This window comes from Prosopis cineraria, unplaced genomic scaffold (assembly GCF_029017545.1).
Source record: "Prosopis cineraria cultivar Desert tree isolate PC_DT_omini unplaced genomic scaffold, ASM2901754v1 PC6, whole genome shotgun sequence".
NCBI classification, from domain to species: Eukaryota; Viridiplantae; Streptophyta; class Magnoliopsida; order Fabales; family Fabaceae; genus Prosopis; species Prosopis cineraria.
The window spans coordinates 3684410-3707848 of NW_026555337.1; the positions used below are offsets into that span (position 1 = coordinate 3684410).

The 23439-nt window shown below is 32.0% G+C and overlaps 2 protein-coding genes across 3 annotated transcripts; both read left to right on the forward strand.

Moving 5' to 3' along the window:
• Nucleotides 1-11179: 11179 nt before the first annotated feature.
• Nucleotides 11180-14899, forward strand: LOC129313518 (probable 2-carboxy-D-arabinitol-1-phosphatase). 2 transcript variants are annotated; one of them, XM_054956713.1, is made up of 9 exons: nt 11180-11615; nt 11785-11890; nt 11987-12203; nt 12300-12418; nt 12678-12776; nt 13104-13157; nt 13230-13328; nt 13888-13992; nt 14307-14899. In XM_054956713.1, exons 1-9 carry the CDS (start codon nt 11227-11229, stop codon nt 14679-14681), a joined length of 1563 nt encoding a protein of 520 aa, XP_054812688.1. In that variant the 5' UTR covers nt 11180-11226; the 3' UTR covers nt 14682-14899. The 2 variants fall into 2 exon arrangements, with proteins under 2 accessions (XP_054812688.1, XP_054812689.1); XM_054956714.1 differs by having other exon boundaries at nt 11491-11615; nt 11732-11890.
• Nucleotides 14900-15623: 724 nt separating this feature from the next.
• On the forward strand, nt 15624-17125 carry LOC129313050 (uncharacterized). The gene is made up of 3 exons (XM_054955876.1): nt 15624-15866; nt 16000-16103; nt 16798-17125. Exons 1-3 carry the CDS (start codon nt 15703-15705, stop codon nt 16827-16829), a joined length of 300 nt encoding a protein of 99 aa, XP_054811851.1. The 5' UTR covers nt 15624-15702; the 3' UTR covers nt 16830-17125.
• Nucleotides 17126-23439: the final 6314 nt, after the last annotated feature.

Consider the following 23439-nt stretch of genomic DNA (forward strand, 5'->3'; position numbering starts at 1 on the left):
GCTAGAAAGCTTAAAGCCGCGTTGTTATTAATTCCTTCCCTTCTTCTGCATCTCTCCCGGAATAATCGGTGAGCTGAGTGCTGATGTCACCAAATTTAATTTTGGATTATCCGACAAAGAAAGAACAAAATAACATCACCCCCAATCATAAATTCATAATCCCCTTGTTGAACGCAGTAACGTTAGGAGTTAAAACAGAGGACCATCAATCAAATATATACAGATTTTAGTATTTTTATTATTTTTGACAGTTCACGGTTGATTTGTCTCTGTGTAAATATATAGGTGAGAGATTACTAAATTTAAACTTGGTATTCTGGCCAAAAAAAAAAAACGCCCCGAATTGCACATGATAACATTCGTGAATGTTTAAAACCCATGTTATAGTGTCCCTTTGAAATTGATAATACTTTAAATTAACTCAGTAACATAGGATATTTGATCATCATTAAATATTTTGCAAATAAAGAATGCTTAAAAATAGCCGTCATAAAAAACAAATAGCCATTTAGTTGGCCAACTGAATTGCTGAAATGATATGCAATATTTTTTTTTTTTGGTTGGCTAGGAAACTATGGACTATAGTTTTTTTTTTTTTTTTGGTGATTTGGTAACTGGGAAGGATTGAAATTGAAGGTATAACGGGCGGATATGCACCATAGATCCGGTGACGGTGACATCCCGAGCTCTGGCGACAAGTGTCAGCAGCGGAGCGCAGGCCAAAGTGTTTTGGTAATCGAATGTAAGTACACATTTGCATTAAAGAGATTTGAGAGTTTAGAAATATCTTAGCATTTTGCCGGCTTTTATTGTATTTTCACTTTTTTTTTCCTGTGGGACTTAACAATAATTCTCTTGCAGGTATCAAGCCTGAGAAATCACGAAGGAAGGCAATTTTAATTTCTTCAATTTTCTCCTCCATACACAGTTGCAATATCACTGCGCAAACCAGTTTATTATGGTATTAGAGCAACAGCAATTCATGATCATCAAGGCCATGAATATATACATTATTATTCAAGCATTGAAAAATACGACAATAAAGGTTGAAAAATTATATAAATAACATTTTTAATATTAACCGAGTGACTCAATTAATATTTAAGGGTCGTGGTTAAAGTATCAAATTTGCTTAATTGAAAATGAGGGGGGAAATTCACCCAAAAAATTAATGAACATGAAGGGGTGGAACTGGAAAGCTGTCCAAAATGAACTTGAAAAAAAAAAAAAAAACAGGAGGATAATCAAGTGACGAGGAGAGAGAAAGCGATGTATGGAAAATTTAGGAGCGTCTCGCACGGTAAGGTGGAGCTGGAAACTTTAAAACCTTACATTAATATTTGAGACAAAACATCCGTTTTGCTAGCTAAGGTTAATTATAACATCCCATCACTGTTAAATTACATGGCCACTATCCTTCTCGTGACTATAATTCATTTTTACGCGCTTTACCTTTTTTTTTTTTTGCCATCATTTTTACACGATTTTAACCCTACTCCTTAGGTTTATTTACCGTCTAAATTAGATGTTCAATCGCACTGAACCTTTTGGCAAGCTATTGTTCTCTTGTTTTGTTCCTTAAAGGTCATGGAGTGTTATTATTAATTAATCAGTATATAAAATAGAAATTAATCAAAAAATTATTAATATTAAATGTCATTAATATATTATTCGGTTTATTATTATTTATTAATTAAAAATTAAATTATTTATAATTATTAAATATATAACTTATTGATGGGAACAGTAATGGACAAGTGGGTTAAAAGGCCATTATTAATTTGATTTATTTCAGAATGAATGATCTAAATTAATCTCCCAAAAATGATGAAATAAGATGAATTCAATATTAGTTAGATTGAATAGCTAATTGGCTTTCTTTTTTTATTTTTCTATTTATAAATAGAATATAAATATTAATATATTGATATTAAACTAAAATAAAAAATTATAATATATATATTCATCATATTCCTTTTTATTCAAAAAGAATATTATAATTAAATATTCTAATAAATTAAAAAATGAAATAGAAATATTTATTAATATTTAAAAAATATAAATTTAATTACAAAGAAAAAATAATTTTTTATTTTCAGCAACCCCTAGTGAAAGAATTTATTCAGCTGTCTTTCGATTGTTTTATGAGTATGCGATTATGGAAACAAATTCTTTTTTTAATCTAATCCAATTGTTTTATACTCTTATTTTCATTTAATCTAATCCATTTGACAGTAAGGATTAGATTAAATGAAAATAAGAGTATGCGAAGTGAGCTATCTTGATTCTATATTTTTTTACTTAATGAAATTGAAAAAAGTCCCACCACGATTTGATATTGTTTATATGAAATCCATGTATATTATATTCTATTTTTATCATTTCGTTCACGAGGAGCCATATGAGGTGAACAACTCGTGAACAATTCTATAGTAAATTAAAGATAGGATGGAGAAAAAATCATCAACTATAACTCCCAAAAAACCATGTTCTACAAACAACATAGAGCAGGAATAAAAGGGATATCCTCTCGAGGTAAGTAAACAGTCCAGTCCCTTGGATTTATTTATGGCCTTCGAGAAGCATGAGGTGAAAATCTCATGCACAGTTCTGTAATAGCAATAGGAATAATAATTTTATCATTGATTAGGATTATTTAATAGTTTAAGTATGGTTGATATAGTTGACGTGTAGTCAAAATTTTTTAGTGTTTTGCCAGCATTTTTACTCGATTTACTCATCCTCCTCTTCTACTATAATGAATCCTGCAACTAATGAAAATGCCTTGTGAGCTATTATTGTAAAAACAATATAAAAATCAACCATGGAACGTGATAAACAAACAAGATATATTTTACATCACATGAAAACAAGTAAACATTTATCATATTTATATCACACTTGGTCGGACAATACTATTTCCTAAGAGTGTCAAAATAATCAATGTTTAATTATTGTATATGTAAAGTAGATTTTTAAATATCAGTAACAAAATTGTAATTTGATCAACTGCTTGATGCTAAAAAAATAGCTGTCTCTTACTATTTTTGGATTCAGTTATCAATAATATGATCATCTAATTAATCATTTAATTTTTGCAATAATTCTTTAATATATTTAATAAAAAATGGAATGTTTTCAAGTATTGTAATATTTTTAAGTATTGATTTTTCATTTTGTAAAATAAAATGTAACATAGAATGAACGAATAATAAAGAAACTAGGAATATGAATGAATAATAAGAATTTTTTTAGGTGAAACGATCATCAATTGTCATCAATTCCACATCCCAAAAAAGAACTATTGGCACATTTAAAAATTTACATCTTTAGATAGATTTTAAAGTGAACTCTAATTGCAAGCAGTTTTAAAAAAGTAACGTGTCAATAAAATTCTCAAATGACCTAGTATAGGGTAACAATAATCCCTTCACATACAATCAAATTCATTTTGTGTCAAATTGAGTGAATTAAAGTGAAGATACACTCAAGAAGTGAAAACTCCTCATCCTTGATTAAATCCTCCACAATCCTCATGAGCGAATTGACAAAACCCCGTTGAGCTATGTGTGATGAGGTAATAGGAAGAAAACCAAACTAGGTTGCCCTTGTGAGGGGACATTCACGTAACATATGTTGAAGAGAATCCAGAGTGTCACAACCAAAGCAATGCAATAGATGATAATTAAGATGATGAGCCTATAGAGTGTCCTCAAAAGGAATAACGTTACAAATAATCTTCTAAATAAAAAGAAGAATTTTATAAGGAACGTGTAACTCCCAAATAAATGACAAAATACCAAGGGTTGGTTAGCAAGCCTATTCTTCTTAGATAAAATCCTACAACTTTCTCAGACAAAATAGCTACCTTTGTGCTTATGAGTTTATTAGAAGATCCACAAAATGAGAGAGGGGTCTGCAAAATTTCCTTTATCGAGTAAGAGTCGTAAAGTCTCTTTGTCAGGCTTAAATTGTAGCTTGCAAGACACCAAGGGTGAGAATTGAAAACCATTAAACTAGAAACCTGTAAATTTTGTAAAAAGAGCACCATGTCGAGGTCACCGCCAATATTCTTGAGAAAGAAAAGTAGAGGAACTATCACCCCTGCCATTTAAGATTCTTTTAATGACATTAGAAGTTTAGAACATGTCTTTCCAAAACCATGAAGCATTATAAGGCATTTTGAGAGACCAATCGTTATAATTGACAAAGTATTTTATCTTTAAAGTATCGTGCCCAAGAATGAGTGAGTTTCATGACTCATGATTTGCCAGACTTCCTTAGCTAGTGAAGCAAGATTCGTGTTCCTGGTATCATGATTACCCAAGCTCCATGTTTATATAGGCAGAAAAGAGATTCCCTTATGGTGAGATGAATGTTCTTTTTGGCATCATTAAATCCCCATAAAAAGAAAAAATCCACCAACTCTGCATCATTAACGAGATTACAAATATTTTTAGGAAGCAGTTGGCAAGAAAGGATATAAATACTAGAGGGTGGTATACATATCTAATTAAGGTTAGCCAAAAAGCCTGCGGTTTGGCTTTTTAAGAAGAGATCATCCTATTGATAGAATCTATGACCTCATCAAATTTTTTTTTCTTATCTCTACCAGCATCAATCCACGTTCCCAAATTTATACTTGCCAAATAAATCCGAAAGTGGAATATAAAAAAAAGTAGAAGCCCTCTATTGACGATCCGAATGCATGCTAGGACTAGGAATGAGGCTTGATTTGTCTGCAAGTTAATTTTCAAACCTGTTACTAAAGCTCTTTAGTATAATTTTAATTTCCAAATCTTATCAGCTACTAGAAGTCAGTAGAAAATGTTTTTTTAATACCAACTACCATATTTCCTTTACATTTTTCATACTAGGAAGGTATAGCCTAAATTTTTAAGAAAGATAAGACTTATATACTTAATTTTATATGTTAAATATACTTATATTTAATCAAAGGATAATAAGTACTTCTTCCATTTCAAATTATAAGACATTTTTGAATAAAATTTTACATATTAATAAATCTTATTAAATATATTTAACAACTTTATTTTTTCAAAATAAAAATATAAATTTTCTACGATATCCATAATTTAATACATTAAAAATAGAAGGGACAGAAATTAATTATCGAAAGATAAAGGGTAATATTAAAAATGGTACATTTAATAAAATCTTAATTTACTCAAAGTGTCTTATATTTTGAGATAGATAAACTCCTTTAAAAATATCTTATAATTTAGAATTGAATGAGTAAATCTTAACGTGTTAATAAAATTAATAATAAAAATTTATTATAAAATAAATAATTTATAAAAACTTCTCATATCTTGATTTAATTAAAAAATATATAAAAGTAAGTATATAACCTTCTCCCTTCCAGAAACTCTAGCAGAATAAAACGGCTAATTAAAAGGCCTTGTCTTAAAACAATGACTGCAAGCACCAAAAGAACGACTTGGCATGCCTTGAAAACGACATTAATCATTTTGCTAATTCATTACGCGCGTTTTATTCCATTCGCATTGACAAACTATTTGATTTTACTTCCCCCCTTAATTTATTCAATTAAATAGAATTACTTGATCTTGAAAATTTGACAGCCAAACTCTGCTTTCTTTCACTTGCTTTGCTTTTGGCTTGTCTTGTTTGTTTTTGTGTTTTTTCGGTTTTGTTTGTGTTAAGTTGTATTCCTGTTTTTTTTTTTAATGATTAATAAAACATTGATTTTTCTAGCCAAAAAAAAAAAGGACGGATTCCACGGGTGGGAGACCGTTGTTGAAGGGCAACAATAAAAAAATATTTTTCACACCAACTACATATTTTTATCTATCATATGGAGTGCAATTCAAAAAAAATTATTTTTTTTCCATTTCAATCCTTGCACTCTCTTCTTTGTTATAAGATAGTTTTAGAAAAAATTTGACATTTTAAAATACAAAATATTATGAGAATTTAAAAAGAATGTAATTATTTTTTTTCCATCTCAAAGTATAATCATTACAGTTTCACTAAATAAATTTATTTTAATATTATTATTTTTCTATTTTTATTTAATACTAAATGTAGATTCAAGACTATTAAATGAAATGTATTTTTAAAGAATTATATTTTTATTTTTTAAAAAATAAAACAGTTAAGTATATTTATTAAGATTTATTAATTTATGAAAGTAAAATTTTATTTAAAAGTATTTTATAATTTATGTGACAGAAAGTATAAGGTTTTATAATGAAATTAAGGTTAGAATGGAGAAGGAAGGGAAGCAGGCAATGGATTCCAAGATTTGTAACCAATGGAATTTTCGAAGATGTTGAGGAAGAGTGGCTGACAGGGCAGCCCATAATTTTCAACAACGCCAACGGAACAAAACACCCAATTAAAAAGGCTTTGGGGCAAGACGATGACCACAATATATATATATATATACACACACACAAGAGGGACCCTTGATGCCTTGAAAACGACGTTAATCATTTTGCTTAATTAGCATCTGTTTGGGTTTTGATTTGTTCTTTTACCTTGGTTTTTGATTTCTTCAAAGTCTGTTTATCAAAAATTCACTTGCTAAAAATCAGCTTAAGAAAAATTAGTTAATATAATGAAATTTATATTTGAATATATTTATCAAAAAATTACTTTAATAAATTAAAAGTTATTTGGCAAGCAACTTAAACCAGTTTTTACAATTAAAAAGTAACTGAAAGTTGTTCACAGTTTAAAGGTAATTTTTTAAAAGTAACGCACGTTAGATTCATGGAAAATGGATTTTCAGTGATAAAAAAAAGTTACCTAAAAGCTTCTGACTTTTGAAATTTTCTTAAAAAACTATTTGATTTCTCACCAGCTGTGACCAAAACATGCCTTAATTACCCGTCTTCACTGGCCATACAAACTCTTTAATTCCTTCTTTTTCTTTCCCAAGCTTGATCGCAACCTTAATTGCCAAGTAGCCGAGAATGAAGCAAGCAATTTTGGACTTTCCCTTTTTTTCAACATGGATCCCATACAAGAAGGACCAGGCTTTTCAACTTTTGTGTTAAGAACGTTAAAAAAAGGGGAAAGATTTCACGACTTATGATATGCAATATATTGCTCAGCAAAAGCACTTGAAATGACTTGCATAGTAATGAAGATTTGAATTAGTAGTTGATGTCTCGAACAAAATTGTGTACAACAGGAAAATACATGTAAGCAATAGAAAATTTTTTTTTCCTTTTACATTTGTTGTTTTAATTGTTAATATTAGGTGGGGTTCGAACGCTGGGGATAACGTGGGAGCAAAATTATTGGCATTTTAGTGAATTGGCTGGCCTTGATGCTGCATGCTTGCATGCTTCAACGTTTTAATTTACTTTTAAATAACAATGATACTGATCGTGATCTGCCTCTTGTCCGATTCTACTGGCTTCCATTATCAAAGCCTGCAATTCCAAGTCTAAATGGATCGGATTATTATTATTTTAAAATGTTAAGTGCCTTTTAGAAATACGACAAGAAAAAAAACAACAAAGAAAATGGATGATATCCACGCTACACATTCGTTTGGATAGGACCGTTTATACCAACCATTCTTGTGATGGAAGAAAGCGTAATTTAATTTCACACAAGCGCTTCCAAGATTCTATAATGACCTTTTTGAGTGAAGACTTTGAGCACGCGATGTTATTTTATGAAAAGGAAACAGCATCAAAGCTATAGCAGACAAATAGCCTATATCAAATCAATAATGGGTCCTAATTGTATTATTTTCCATTGCTTGATTCTGGACATAAGATTTTACATCCTTTTGCAGATGTGACTAGAAAATTATCATGCGAATAAGTCCAAGCTTAAATGGCATCCCCTCACTCCTCCTTGAAAGCTTGAAGCAAGGGATTACAATATGTCTCTGTATGGTGTGCACTATTTTAAATCATGCATACAAATGAAACCAATCAAATGCAATTTTTTAAAAAGGCAATGCGAATTTTCAAAAATAATTTCCATTTAGTAAGTAAAATGGGAAAATGTTTAATGAGCTCAAAATTAAAAGATAATTTTGAAACAAGCTTAATTATTGAATTACTGTGTAGATCAAAACATTTTATATCACGGAATGTCAAATCACTTAAAAAAAATTCTATAAAATGGGGCGAGAGAATAATTAAATGTACAGGGAAAAAATTGCATGTTTTGGGGATGAAATATTTTTTTATGTGTATTGAACATGAGTTAAAAATTTTGTGATAAAAGATCCACTGAAATTTCAATATTAAAAACAAACAAATATATTTGGGGATAATAAAATAAGAAATGGGGGGAATATTCTATTTAGGATATCCCTGAAGGAGAAGGGAAGGCATGGGGGTGGGGCCCGGTGACAGACGGATTAATGAAAGTCCAATGCAAGCTGGAAAAGGGATGAATAGAGAAAGTAACGGCTAGTTTTGGAGGCTTGGGGACATACATCAGCTCAATGCCAACTAGCCGTTTCTCCCTGATGGCGATCCCCCCATCTCTCTCTTTCATTTTCCCCATCAATTCTCAATGCTTATCTCATCGCCCAAAACTTTTATATTCCATATCGAGTATATCTCATATGTTCACTAAAATATACTAAAATTATGTTATTTACAAACAATAAATAATAAAATTTATTTCGAATTTCATATAAAATACTCCTCACGTTACTTTTAATTATTTTATATATTCCAAGGAGTCTTTGAAAATTAAGTTTAATTTTTTTATTTAAACGCCAACCCCTTCTAAATTACCCTGGCTCCCCAAAAAAAAAAAATCTCAACTGAGCTGGAGTCCCATGTGAAATAGCAATTTTTTCTTCCAAGAGTATCAATTGATATACAGTGTCACTGGGTTGTATTGTTTGGTGGCATTTAATTAATAACTTTTTGTCGCTTCAAATAAACGTTGATGACACATTGACATACCTGCTTTAGCGTAGAGTATGATATTCATTGTTATTTATCAATTCAATTATTATTAAGTGTGTGGAATGTTCTTTTGAAGATGTATTTTACTTTCATAAATATTGATACTTGAAATATGATATTTAAGTGGTTATAACATGCTATACTAAAATCAATGCTCGTTGGTGAGGGATATGACACGTTTGTTTCATCATGTATCTTGAAAAGTATGTCACAGTCTAGTCATAATTACAGGATACAAAAAGTTAACCAACTTTAGAATTTGATAAGTGTGATGGTTAGTATCGTTAAATTTATAAAAAATGCCCCGCTTTCCAAACTTAGCTACCACTGAAATTAATGACCACGGTAATATGTGTTTAGAAATTGTAAGTTGATGTGATTAAGAATAAGTAATATTGGTGAAAATTTAATTCATACATTACTTTCCTTTACTTAAAATTAAACAAGACTTTAAAACTCCGTCTTATGAGCAAGACTGGAAGGAGTGAATAATATTATGTATTACCAGTATATAATACAAATTAATATAAATTTTGAAAAATATAACTTCTAGTAATGTGAAATTTTTCTCAATTTTTACTCAGCTCTTAAAATTTGAATAAGAACAGGTCAATCCCTTCCTATCATTTTTTTTTAAAATCAATTCCTATAGTTTTTTTAATTTGAAACAATTCCATTCCCATAATTTATTGATACATAATAAATGAATAATTCAATTCTTACAATTCTTTAACGCAGTAAAACATAAGAATTAAATTATATTAAGTTAAAATTTAAAAACTAGATCAATAACTGAGACATGCTATCCCTGTAAATGCGTTCACGTGTATAGAGATCATGTTGAGCCTGTGAAAGAAAACAAGGGAAGAAAGAGACGGCTGGTGATATTGGTTTTCGGGCCTGAAATGGGATCCAGGAGTGAGTCCTTTTGCTGATCCAATGAATATTAATGGTGAATTGACCTAAAGGCTGTGGGTCAAAGGAGCCCAACAAATTAGGGTCGAGCCTCTCAGCTCCAATTTTTTTTTTTTTTTCAAGGGCACAAAAGTCTGTCAGCTTATCTACACTTTCACCCTGGTCACCTGGTGGCTCTATCTCTTGCTGTTTGACTCTAAGCGGGGAGATATTAATTATTTGGCACTTATAATATAATTTTAATTTAATTATAATTCTGTCTTTAAATTTTAATTTATTATAATTTAATTTTTATAATTTTAATTTAACTGTAATTAAATCTCTGAATGTTGACTGATACAAAGCAGTTTTTATAGTTTTAATCACTAAAATATTAATCTATATATTTTAAAAAATAAAATTATAAATGTTAAAATTATTTTGAAATTTAAAAAATATTTTTATTTTTTAAAATATAAAAATTAATATTTTAAATTATAAAATTTTGTAAATTGAGTTATACTGAGTTAAAGTTCAAAAAATAAGTTATAACTAAATTAAAAATATAAATACTAAATTACAATTAGTTAAAGTTTAAATATTAATTTATAATTAAGTCAAAATTATAGGAATTAGACAACTAATTTTCTAATCTTAGAAATATGAAAACAGCAAAGAGATTCTATGTTTTTTTTAAATAAAACATAATATTCAAATGTTATGAATAAACAATTAATATTATAAAATCTATAGGTATATATTTTTCCACAAAAAAATAATCTAACTTAAAAAAACATTCATTTTATTATGTTTTTTTGGCGAACTAAACATTTATTTTATTATAACTATTAGTCAATAAAATTTATTAGACAGATACATTTTTTTTTCCTGCCAAATAGACCAATACTTTTACAGCAAGTCCTTGGCTTGAAAATAATCAAATATTAGTCTCACGGGTTATTTGAAATTCTGTCATAATTTCTTTATATTTTATTTTATTTATTATTTATAGGTATTTTTTATTAAAAATAATTTGATTTGAAATATAATCAAGTATTTATAAGTGTTTTTTTAAGTGAGAATTTAAACTTTAATTTATCATATTGCAAGGGATAATTTCCTTTTGTTAAAACTAATCTCATTAATTCTTCTATTTTGTTTTCTTAATTTTTACTTTTTTTAAATAAGTATTATCTACTTAAATTACACATGGGGCAAAATAGAATCCGAAACGACAAACGGGCCATGAAAGGTTGGTTGCATTTTGCACACGTGTCTTCCCCTTACCAACTCCCTCCCGCAGCCATAGAAATTAGAAATAACGGAAACCATATATCCTAGAAAAAAATAATGCAGAGGCGGAATCCCCACTTCGCGCGCAACCCCCAAAAAGCCGATGATGCTAGCATCACCTTCCTCCGTTTCAGATCTTCGCAGACATTTTGCTCTGCATAGAAAATCTAGCTTCTTCCCTACTCGCGCCAGACTGGTCCCTCACGTTTCTATCATTCCTCGATGCTCTTCGAGCGTGCAGGAAATTCAGAAGTCCTCTAGCCCCTCCGAGGACAGGCAGTTGAGTTCGGAGCTCTATGCTTCCGCTCCATTCCCTCCTGTCAAGGTCGCCAAGAGAGTTGTGCTGGTCAGGCATGGCCAGAGCACCTGGAATGCCGAAGGTAGGATCCAAGGCAGCTCCAATTTCTCGGTGCTTACTAAGAAGGGTGAGGCTCAGGCCGAGACTTCGCGTCAAATGCTTGTCGATGATAAGTTCGATGTTTGTTTCGCCAGGTTCCATTTCCATGCTTCCTTAGCTTGGTCACTTCTTTTGTTCCTGTCTTCGTGATGCTATTTTGGGGTCCTAATTTTTTTTTTTTTTCATTTAGTCTAGTCTCACAACTTTATAGTTTGCTTTTTAGTTTATCTGTCAAATGGCTAACATGAGGGGTGTTTCTTCAAGTCCTCTGGGGCGATCAAAGAAAACGGCAGAAATAATCTGGGAAGCTCGCGAACCGCAGATAATTACAGAATATGATTTGAGGGAAATCGATTTATATTCATTTCAAGTACGATCAGCCTTTTATTCTTCCCTTGTTTTATGTCCATTTCTAGCTTTGGCTTATGGCTCGGTGTCACCGGTCTCGTTGCTGTATATTATTTAGGGCCTCTTAAAGCATGAGGGGAAAGAAAGATTTGGTCCAGTTTATCGCCAATGGCAAGTTGATGCGGCAAATTTCAACGTGGATGGTCATTATCCGGTGAGAGAGCTATGGGATCGTGCCAGGGGCTGCTGGGCTAAAATCTTAGCTCATGATAGCAGGTCCATTCTTGTGGTTGCTCACAACGCTGTCAATCAGGCTCTTGTTGCAACGGCAATTGGTACATTTTTCTCCCCCAAGGGAACTCGATGCTAAAAAGATGAAGAATGTTGCCGGTATGGAATTACTTACCCAATCTACCATTGGTATCAATCAGGTTTAGGGACTGAGTACTTCAGAAATTTACTTCAGAGCAATTGTGGTGTGAGTGTCCTTGATTTCATCCCAAGGTCCGAGGGTGGCTCTCCACATATTTGCCTCAATCGATTAAATCAGGTATGTACTTCTTTTACTGAAAAATAATGTACATAACTTTTATCTCTAAGGTCATCTCAGAATGCACATGGAATTGGCTTTGTTTTCCCCTCTGTGACAAGTGTTAAAATTATCAGCTGATGTGAATTTTCTGCACTTTCCAATGCAATCATTGACCGATTTTTGTAAAATTGTACACATTTGTGTATTTTGTAAGTTCCAGAATGCATAAGGTGTCCAAGTTCGGGTCTCATCTAATTATAATTGATTATTGGCGCAGACCCCTGGTTCGCCTGTTACTGGTGGGAAATCTGGAGGTAGAAAGACAAATAAGCAGATAATACTTGTTTGTCATGGTTATACACAAGGCAATGCAGAGGTATGAAGCAGTATATTAAAAGGGCTGTCCTCTTGTGACTTATTCTAGCATTTGGTGTAAAGGTTGATGATTGTTTTCTGGCAAGGCAATATGTTTGAAAGAGTTCAAAGGATCAAAACAGTAAATTTAAGATGTCGTAGTTGCATGCCCAAATGATGCTTCTATGAAATCTGTTTTCATTCACTGCTTCTAATTATTTTTTCTCCACATGACTTCATTGACATTAATATTTAGCTAAAAGGCATTAGGCAGAAAGTTCCTTTGAAATTTATCTGGATTAGATTTCTACTTGTCAGGTTTCTAATTTAGCATCCTTGTGTTGAACAGGATGGTTTTCTTTTGGCTGGTGATCAACAATTGAACATGCTTGGTGTTATACAGGTACTGGATCCAATTTCTAAAAATATTAATTTGGTAAAAATTATCTGATCTGACCGTTGGCATATGAAACAGTCCCAGAAATCTGCAGAGCTACTTCTTGATTTGAAAGTGAATTCCATAATTAGGAGTCCTAACAAAGCCTGTATCGGGACAGCAAATGCCATCTCCCAAGTAAGCTCTTTATTGGTGACTTCCAGTTAATTACAGTATTTGCAATCCCTATTCTTATTTTCTTAACCATGTTGCCAATATTATTTGGCTTGACTATTGAGAGGGCTCTGATTTTGGAGGAAAAAAACAAGCGTAATGGTATTTCTGTTCTTGAAAAAGCGGTACAATTTTCCTTTTCATTTTTGTTCGTGAGGAAGAATAGGAAGAGCATATCTAGAGTTATATGGTTAATGGTGATACAGGAAATTATTTGTCGTTCAGAGATTAAGGCTTGAAGCAGGAATAGTCTTTATTCCATGATTTGCTTTATTGTTCTGAGCTTCTGTTTTTAGTTCCCTTAATTAACCTCAAATTGTCAACTTCGCATTCAGTCTAGCAGTGGAATAAAGCATCATTACTTGTGGTCTTTCCTGTTCCTTCTTCCCCTGCAGTTCTCTCTTTCCCTTTGATTCTTCCTCTCATTCCCTTCAACTTATTTCCCAACTTCTACATATTCCTTTCTTTCTCTTGTACTAGTTTTACATTAGTTCTTTTATTGACATTCTAAACATGTTTTCAGGTGCAAGAAGCTGCTGATTGCCTGGGTGCTGACTGTGTGCCACGCTATGTTGAGATGAAGCAGATGGAGAACTTGGATGTTGAAACAATCTATCAGCAATCCAAGGCAAGAACTTATCATTTATGTGTGCATGCATCATACATAAGGATTTAAAAAATCATTTGTTGACCTCTTGAGCAACGACCACTGGTTCATGGAGTATTTTGTGTGTTGGGAGAAGCTATATGGTAATGAAATGTCAAAGGAAATTATGTACTTCTTAAGATATGGATCGCTGCGAAGCATATAAACTTGCTATCGAGGTTCTAGGAAGATCTGTTAACGACCAAGAATTGCTTCTTCTCCTGGTTTACAACCCATCTTGTCTTCACTCATTCCTATGTCACTGTGTTTTGATTCTGCCTATCTAATTATTGCAGGATATATCAAATTTTGCGGCTATTCACCCGGGCTGGTTAAATAAGATTGACGATGGGGTGAGAACAGCGTTATGGAATCAGTCTGGAAAGGCATGGCAATCTCTGTTAGAGGAACTATCGGATGAACCATCATCTTCAGAAGTTGTGGTTGTAGTTGGCCATCCCGCCATCCACATAGCACTCATGGGGCACTGCTTAAATGTGACAAAAGAATGGTTGGGATCATTTCATCTTGATGCAGGGAGCGTTAGTGTCCTTGACTTCCCTGATGGACCCAAAGGAAGAGGCACTATCCGGTGCATAAATTATACTGCCCATTTGGGAAGATGGTCCATACCTATCACGAGATCAACAGAGGACAATGAAGAGTTTTAACCATGTATTTTGATTCCAATATTAGCTTGAACTGTAAAGTTTCCGAGATTCATGATGGTTGAACTGTCAGAATGTGATCAGTTTCATAGGTTTGCGTAGGAAACACTAATAACTCGATATAGTGAGTTTCAGCTCACCTGTAAATTTGAATTTGAGAGCATAATATCTATATTTTTATGTAAAAAATTTGCATTAATTAGTGCAATTTATCTATTTCAGTGCAGTGTACATAAAATAATATTTTAATTTTTCATATTAAACTCAAACATTAGGGAAGCACGAGGATTGCAAGATCCCTTTCTTCCAAGTTTTTTTCAAGGGTTTTGTCATGAAAATAAGAAGAGAGAGAAAGGAAAAGAGAATAACAAGGTAAGAAGAATTGAGAGAGAAAATAAAGGAGTGTATTTTATTTACTTGAGTGCCCAATATTTTATACATAACCTTTATTTATAAGCTTTTAACTATTAAAACTTAACCTTCATAGTATATAACCTTTGGAGATTATAAGGTATTAATCTTGAGAAACTCCTTTCAAATCATTCATTCATTGGGAGGCTGTGGAAGATGAAGAATTTTAAGTATTAGAAGTTATGGACATCTTCTCATATAATTACATAATATTCATAATAGGTCTAATTTTATTTACCTGCCTGCTTTCGTCCAAGTGTAGAGTTTGAAGCCTTGGAGTTCACAGCACTGCTGTTTTTTTTTTTTTTTAATTGTACCTCTAATTAATTTTCAAATAGAGCAATACTGAAATTTCTACAAGAAATAAATTATTTGAGTTTCTGCAGTTAATCAATGTCAACATTTAATTAATCGAAAGATCGGTTAGTTCTTCATCAAAATACAGTGGGCCGTTTAATGAATAGAAGCATTTGTTTGCGTAAGAGGCTAAGTTGTACCGGATTGGCCCAGTCCAGTATATGCTCTTTCAGGCATGCAATGCCGGTGAATCTAATTTGGGGACGTAGGTTTAGCGGAGGTTTTAGGGTACGATTCAAAGAGAGCGCGAGCGAAAATGGCAGCTTCAATGGCTTCAATTGCGGGAAGACGAATAAGTGTGCGTTTCTTATGCAGAACCTCGACGAATTCGTCTCCAAGGAGACTCTCTTTTGTTGGCTCGCTCCGCAACTCAAATTTCACCCTTCTGCGCACTCCCATTACCCACACTTCTCCTTTAAGGTACTCCAGTTATTCTGATGCTCGCGAATCGCGGTTTTATTTTCAGATTCGAAGTGCAAATGGCCGTTTTATTTGATGTAATGTTGATCATAGTTATGACTTATGACGTTATCCATTTTGAATTCTTGCTTAGGTTGCTGCGAAGAGAATTGAGCTCTCTAAAACCCGTACACAGCGCAATTGCTTCTGCTTATCTTGTTTCCAAGCTTCCCTACAATGCCAGTACCCCTAACGAAGGTTGCTTTCTCTCTGTTTTTTCCCCTCCGGTTGTTAATTATGATTCGCACTTTGCTATGACGCCATATAGATCAAAAGCATTTTGTCCGTGCAAACAGTCAAATGGTAAAGTGATATTTGGCTATATACTGGACTCGATCGCTGAGATCAACAATTTGATGATGCTGTATGCTCATTTTTAATGTAATTTTGTCCATATCCTCGAAGAATTCTATGTAGGAGTTAGCCTAACAATTTTTTTTTTTTTGAGTGAAAAGGAATTTCAATAAAAAAAAAATTAAGGCTGTACAGGCCTTACAATGTGCTTACTTCACTTACGGAGAACATTAAGAGTATAGGGGGTTGAGACTAAGGATTCAATTCAGAAATCCTCATTCCAATCTGGAATGTAAAGGGAGACTTCTCTTTTATGGGATTCTTTCATATTTTCCTGTCTCGATGAAAGTTGCATTATCCGTATGTAGAGTTATGGGAATAAGATGATGACTAGCGAGTGTCTAGGAAGCTATTTGCTAAGATAACTCAAAGATTTGAGACCCAATGAATTAGTCCATGAACTTGTTTTTGTCATAAGAATTAACTAAAACATGTCATGTAGAACCGCAAACCAATGTTTATCTATGGGGCTATTACTTTCGCTCTCAGACGAATTCAAGTTCAAGAATCATGACAACTTTGTTTTTCTTTGTAACAGGAAGATTCGCTAACTATATCAGTCCCATCTGATAATGGGTGGTGTGGAGATGAGGTGTTCTTTCGTAAATTTTTGAACAACCTAGTTTTCCTATCACTATGTGAGGATTCAGAATTTAGGTTTCTAGACCAAGAGCTGAGCAGGTTTGGTACTTTGAATAGTGAGATCTTGATGGTCTTCTAGTTCTGCAACTCTGACATATGTTTGTAACTTTGATAAGTGTAATGGTGTTTTTATATCGTCTTCAAAATAATATCTACAGAAACATTTGAGAATCACATTGAAACATGAGATTGCTTGGACAATGAGAATTAGAGCCATGTTCCTACTGTTTTTTGTTCTTAATGTAACTCTGGATAGCACTATCACAATAACTCGGAAGTCTATATGTTAAAAACTTACTAGTAAAAAACAAAAGGTCCCTCTTTCACATCTGAGGACTGTGTTGGTCATGCTAGGAAAACATTTTTGATCCGAGTGTTCATTCTTTCTTTCCATCCTTGTTTCTTGTAAAACCTATCTAGATTTGGAATCTATGTCTTCATGAACTTTGAATTAGAAATCCAAGCAACCATGCGAGTTTGGGGAAATTTTGCTTGCTTTATATGATCAGAGTGATGGAAGAAGATTGACTTTAAATATGGACAATCCTCTGGAACAAGCGGATTCATTTATCATTCAATAGTGTTTAATGAAACATAAGCTTTCATTTATAGTCGACTACTGGAAGATCATGTAGCTATGTTCATAGACCTACTCAAGCCGATTGGCATATACCTTAGTGATAAGCCTTTTTTTTTTTGGGACAATATCTTGGTAACAAGCGTGAAGATATGACATAATAAATGCCAATATTGCCTGACATTCTTATGTCGTAGTGGCTAGTAAAGGAAAGTAAAATACCTTGTTGCAATGTTGCAGTCAACTATGTTGTCATTAATCAGTTATGGCAGCTATGTCAGGCTTGTTTCTCTCTTTTGGGAAGACAGTTAAGCATATATGACTGGATGGCATCGTTTGATGACAAATAAGTTCCTGTGCGATGATCGTGAAGAGTGCATTGTGGGAGAGTTAAATATTCGCCTTAGCATTGGGACATGCAACACCGGATTTTATTTGACCTATTCTAATGTGTCGTCTTCGGTTGTGTTTCTGAAATATGTGCTGAGTCAAGCACTACGTAGCACTGGCATTAGTGAATTGAAGAATGCTTCTGACACTACTCTTGGAGTTTCAGCTATGGACATCTGCACACTTGCTCCTTCTAACTAGAAAATTAAGTGGGTTTACTACTTTAGCTAAAGTAGAAGGAAGAAGCAATTGCAATTGCACACCATTATGTCTGTAACATTTGTTTGCCTGTAGTGACGTGTCATGAATTAGGTTACAGAACCTTATCTCAATTAATTCCCTAATACAATTGTCTGTCTAATAGGAGTTGCAGTGACAGTGCATCTATCGGTGGGACTTGGGTTAGTTTCTTTCTGTCAGCTTTTCTCCACACCTCCCCGCCCCCCAAAAGAAAAAGAAAAAAACACAAAAACTTTTGCCTTCTGTGGAAAAGAAGAAAGAGAGGTCGGGAGGTGGGAGAGAACTAATTACGAAGTCAAGACAGTGCCAATGTTGCTGGATGATGTGAATAATATTAGCCCATTTGTCTCTGTTGAGTGTTGACAATGCTTTTCTAGCTGTCGCCACATTTGTTAATTTCCAGAACGAAATATTTGGCTGGTGAAGTTCTTTTTGTGATGTTTGTCTGTTTTGGCCGGTCTTGGGGATCTTGGGAGATGTTCATTACAATGAAAAATAACAACGATGAAATTTCATGCTTGAATTTTTCTCCTTATTTGGTGCTTATGAGATCTGAAGATGGTGAAAAGCTAGACGTGATGCATATATCATGCAGGCTTTGGCATCAAGAATTAGAAAAACTCAAGTTAAATGTGGCACTTTATGTCCTTATTTTCAATAGATTTCCTCTTTAACTTATATTAGAATCTAAGAAATCTCTGATGACATCATCACCCATTGGTTGACAACTGTATCGCTTTATAGAACTGGGTGTGTTTGAATTGAATACAGGTTTGATCTGAAGTCTGAACCATCAAATTGGTTGATGTTGCTGGTATTATCAGGATGTATGAAAAGGATAAACACTGAGGACGAAAGGAATAGCCGAATTATAAGTGTCAATTTCATTCCTTAATGGAAGTTTCTGTTAACATGATAATTATCTTCACCAAACATCCATTGAAGTCTAAACATAGGTTTTCTTGAATTGTCTTTGAAACAAAGATTCGCTTATTATATTCGTTTCCCCTTTGAGGTGACTGGCTTAGAAGACTAGAATTGCATTTGCTCAAGCGGATGAGATGTCATCTTGCTAAAGCTGTTGGGAGTGTGATGGCGACCCGCTTCATATGGATCACGTTCACGAACAGGGTTTTTTGAGAGAAAGAAAACCAAAAAGAGGGGCATTAATATTAATAACATCTGTTAGTGTTGGGTTTGGGAGAAGTTTTCATTTTTAGCATATTTAAATAGTGGAAATGAATTAGATCAAATTAATCGAGGATATATTACAAGTTGAACTTCATTCTAACGTCCACTTATCTGTTTGCTTTTTTATAATTGATTTTTATTCTTGAGAAAATTAATCCTCTAATTATTATAGTTTTTTCAAGTTTTGAATTAGGTCCTTGTGATTTTTTTCTTTTTATTGAGTCCTTTAAATTTATTCTAGTAAATCTGTCAGTCTTTTATGTTTAAAACGGTTAAATAAGTGCTAATAATGTTAAAAAAATCTGTTGAATAACAATGAAGCGGCAGTTAAGTGGACATTCTTACAAGTGGGATCTAGATGGAAAATATATGCCACGTATGAAGCAACTTTCTGATGAGAAAATTACCAATTTTGCAATCTGGCTTTGTTCTTGTTCGCTAGGGTTCAGGTACGCATAAGAGAGAGGAGGAGAAAGGAAGATGGTTTGGCACAGGGAGACACGAGAAGTGATGATGATTCGCAGCATCCATAGAAGATTCGCTCAGATTCAGATTCCTTTCCGCCGGTGAAACGAAACGGTAGCTAGTGGTGGTGCGTGGAGAGCCTTTGGGGATATTTCCATATTCTAGCGACACTGCCTACAAATTGGCGCTAAGCACGAGCACATCGTAGGTGGTTCAGTGGTAGAGCTGTAAAAGTTCTTTGATCCGTCCAACCCGCTCCAACTCAGACAACTTGATGCGGATAAAAACTAATCTTTTAGGATAAAAATGATTAAACTCTTCCTTGATTAGATATGAGACTAAATTATAAATCACTTGATTCAATTTGATCTTATAAATTTATTTTATATAATTATAATTAATTTATTAATTATTACAATGATACATTAATTTATAATAATAATTAATAATTTTTAATGTTTTATTTTTATGAAGTCATGAATATTAAATAAAATTCTAGCAAATTTTTCTCTTTATTAATAAAATTTATTGTTAATTTGATGCAATGAATCTTAAATATGCTTTAAAAAATTAATTAATTTAAATCATTTGCGCCATAATTAAAATACGGTGAAATATTTGTTGTTGTTGTTGTTGTTGAAAATTATTATAAACTTATATTTGTTAGTGTTGTTATGATAAGTTTTTTATGACTATAAAATAAATTAGGTTAATTTTATTATGACAAAATAAATTGCTGCTTCTTATAAAAAAGGATGAAGTGAGATAACGAAGAAGACTTCAAATTAGGTTGAAGTATTACTGGATGGATCTATCTTCTTTTGTGCAGCCCTATTAATATGTGATGCGATTTGCACTTGACAAAGGACGGAGCAAGAATTTGCTTGCCAGCGTTGAAGCTCGACAATGCCACTGACATTGCCATCATTTACTTCCAAGTACAGACTCTTACTCAAGGTCACCACTTTTATATCTATAGAAAAATTCCAACTGGCAATTTAAAATTTTTTTACTCGAATTTTAAGACTCTTGCTTCGTTTCGTTTAGCCATTTTCTCATTGGAAAAAACATGAGAAGACGTGGAAGAAGCAGAATATCTTGCGTGATCCTTTCTCCATCTCTTCTAAAACATTAACCTTAGTTCCATCTTCATTCAAAAATCAAGGGAAAAAAAAAACAGGATTTAGCAACATAGCACAGGCAAACCATATATCTTTGACTAACTTTCAGAGGGAGAAAAGACGATGAAATAGATAAGATGGTGACTCTCCACATTTTTAGTTTATATGAATACATCAAGTTAGCTTATTTTAAAAGAAAAATATATCTGCATGTTCTTATAATTTTATTCAATTTTAAATTAAATTTTTACAATTTATTTTATTTTAATTGAGCTCTCATAATTTGATCAATTAAATTTTTTAATCCCTAAAAGTTAAAGTCTTTAAATTTTTTCTTAAAAAACAAAATAAAAAACTTCTATATTTTTATAAAATGAATATATGACTTTAGAATTAATTACATAATTTTTATTACTTAAAATTTATTTAATTAGGTTGTTTTATAAATATTTTTTACATAGATAATTTTCATAAAAAGTTTAATAAACTCTGAACAGTGTATTAAATTATTTTTTTTATTTTTGACTAAAAGCATTAAATTAATTTTTTTAAACTCCAAGAGTATTTTTTTTCAAATTTAATAATTCATTATTAATTCTAACTTTTAAGGGTTAAAATATATAAGAGATCAAATTAAAAGGCTCAATTGAAATAAAATAATTGTAAAAATTTAATTTAAAATTAAGTGAAATTGTAAGGAGTTGCAGAAATATTTTTTCTATTTTAAATTTGCGTTTAATTTTTCATGTTGACTCTTTGTCAGATTTTGACGTGTAAAGAATTATTAATTTGACAGCCACTTCATTGCCGTTTAATTGATTTTTAGGTAAATTTATTTTTTGATTTTTGTATTTTACTTATGTTTTGTTTTTTATTTCTATACTTTTTTTAATATTTTAAATTTCTATATTTTTATTTTTTATTATTTTTAATTTTTCTATGAGCAAAATATAGAGACCTTAGAAAAATTTAAAATAATAAAAAATAAAAGTGTAAGAACTTAAAACATCTAAAAAATTAAGGACTAAAAATAAAAACTAAGTAAAATATAGGAATCAAAAGTTTTATGAATCTTAAATTTTTAATACTGTTAGCACTTATTTAATGATTTTAAATATAAAAAACTAATGAATCTAATGAAGTAAACTTAAAGGATTTAATAAAAAGTAAAAAAACATAAAGACCTAATTCAAAACTCAGAAAAACCATAAGGGGATTAATTTTTCCTTTATTCTTTTAAATCAAGCTAACCTAAAATACAACCTAGGCTCTTGTTAATATCACTACAAACAAATAAATAACAAGTCCAACAGTAGTCAGTTATAGAAAATGTTGTGCAATTGCTAAATGTAAAACGAACAATTGATTAAATCTAAATACCAAAAAAATGAATATCGAAAGTATTATAAGAAAATTTTGACTCACTTTATTATTGGGTCACATTACGGTGAGGTGATTGTGTTGATTATTCTTCGTCTTTCTCAGTACTTGTCAGAATTCAGAGATTACAACCCTTTTTATGCTGTTAATACTCTGGCGTAGTACACAAACCATGTCTATGTGAAGAAAATGCTTTGCATCATTACTGAAAGTAGAAATCTTCGCTTGCTTCTCTTGTCAACTTTCTTTGTCCTTTTTATTTGAACTCATGCATACAATCATTTATTCATGTTTCTTAAGTTAGTATCTTGGGCAGGTTAGAATTGTATATACACAGACTGTTACTTTTAAATTTTAATGTTTAATAATATGTGTGTGCGTATAAAGTTAAAGTGCAACGATTTGTCCCCTACCTGCAGCTGAACCCCACAACCATAGACTAATGCTGCCCTCACTGAATGAAACTGTGCTTTATTAAGTCCATTAGATTCTACAAAAATTAAACACGGAGTATAAAGTTGCTTATGTGACCGTTTCGAGTATTTTGACCATGAAATTCTGCAGAAGTTTTCAGCTGCGAGTGGTTTAAAATGCAGCATTCGGTTCTGCTCATTGTTTAAAATTATAAAACAGTTGTATTCCCCAGAAGCCCATGATAATTAAATCAAGAAGGAGTATTTTTTTTTTAAGTATAATTTGCGAGCCAACCCAAGTGGTGTATATTGCTTTCCCAGCATTCCCGCACTAGTAGAGCTTCCCTGAAGTTTCATGATTTCATCATGAAGAATTGCTAAAGTGATTAAATGTATTCAAAATGATCGGTACATATACATGAATCTTTCCTTTTGAGTTGGGATTGCTTTGTTTTTTCTTCTTTTTTTTCTTCTTCTTTTTTGCGGAAAAAAGTTTAAGTGAATGCAATTTCAAGAGTTCATTAAGTTAAGATATGCCTTCAAACTTAAAAAATGCATATAGAAATATTTAAAAATCCCTCATCAACAAAATCTTTGCATAAATAGGAGGATTTGATCCAACAAAATTGTATGTTATACACCAAATTCTTATGAGTTGAGGTACTTAGGTGGTAGTTGAATTGCTTTTTTGTTTTGTGTTTTTTGAATTGTGACCCTCACGTTCATTATGGCCAGTTGGAATCTTAAGGAGTGTGAGTGAC

Excerpts from the sequence above, each read along its gene's own strand:
- LOC129313518 (XM_054956713.1), top strand. The coding sequence starts at position 11,227 with ATGATGCTAGCATCACCTTCCTCCGTTTCAGATCTTCGCAGACATTTT. Across the intron at positions 12,419-12,677 it reads GCCTCAATCGATTAAATCAG|ACCCCTGGTTCGCCTGTTAC; the intron begins GTATGTACTTCT and ends TTATTGGCGCAG. Across the intron at positions 13,993-14,306 it reads CAATCTATCAGCAATCCAAG|GATATATCAAATTTTGCGGC; the intron begins GCAAGAACTTAT and ends TAATTATTGCAG.
- LOC129313050 (XM_054955876.1), top strand. The coding sequence starts at position 15,703 with ATGGCAGCTTCAATGGCTTCAATTGCGGGAAGACGAATAAGTGTGCGT. Across the intron at positions 15,867-15,999 it reads ACCCACACTTCTCCTTTAAG|GTTGCTGCGAAGAGAATTGA; the intron begins GTACTCCAGTTA and ends ATTCTTGCTTAG. Across the intron at positions 16,104-16,797 it reads TGCCAGTACCCCTAACGAAG|GAAGATTCGCTAACTATATC; the intron begins GTTGCTTTCTCT and ends TCTTTGTAACAG.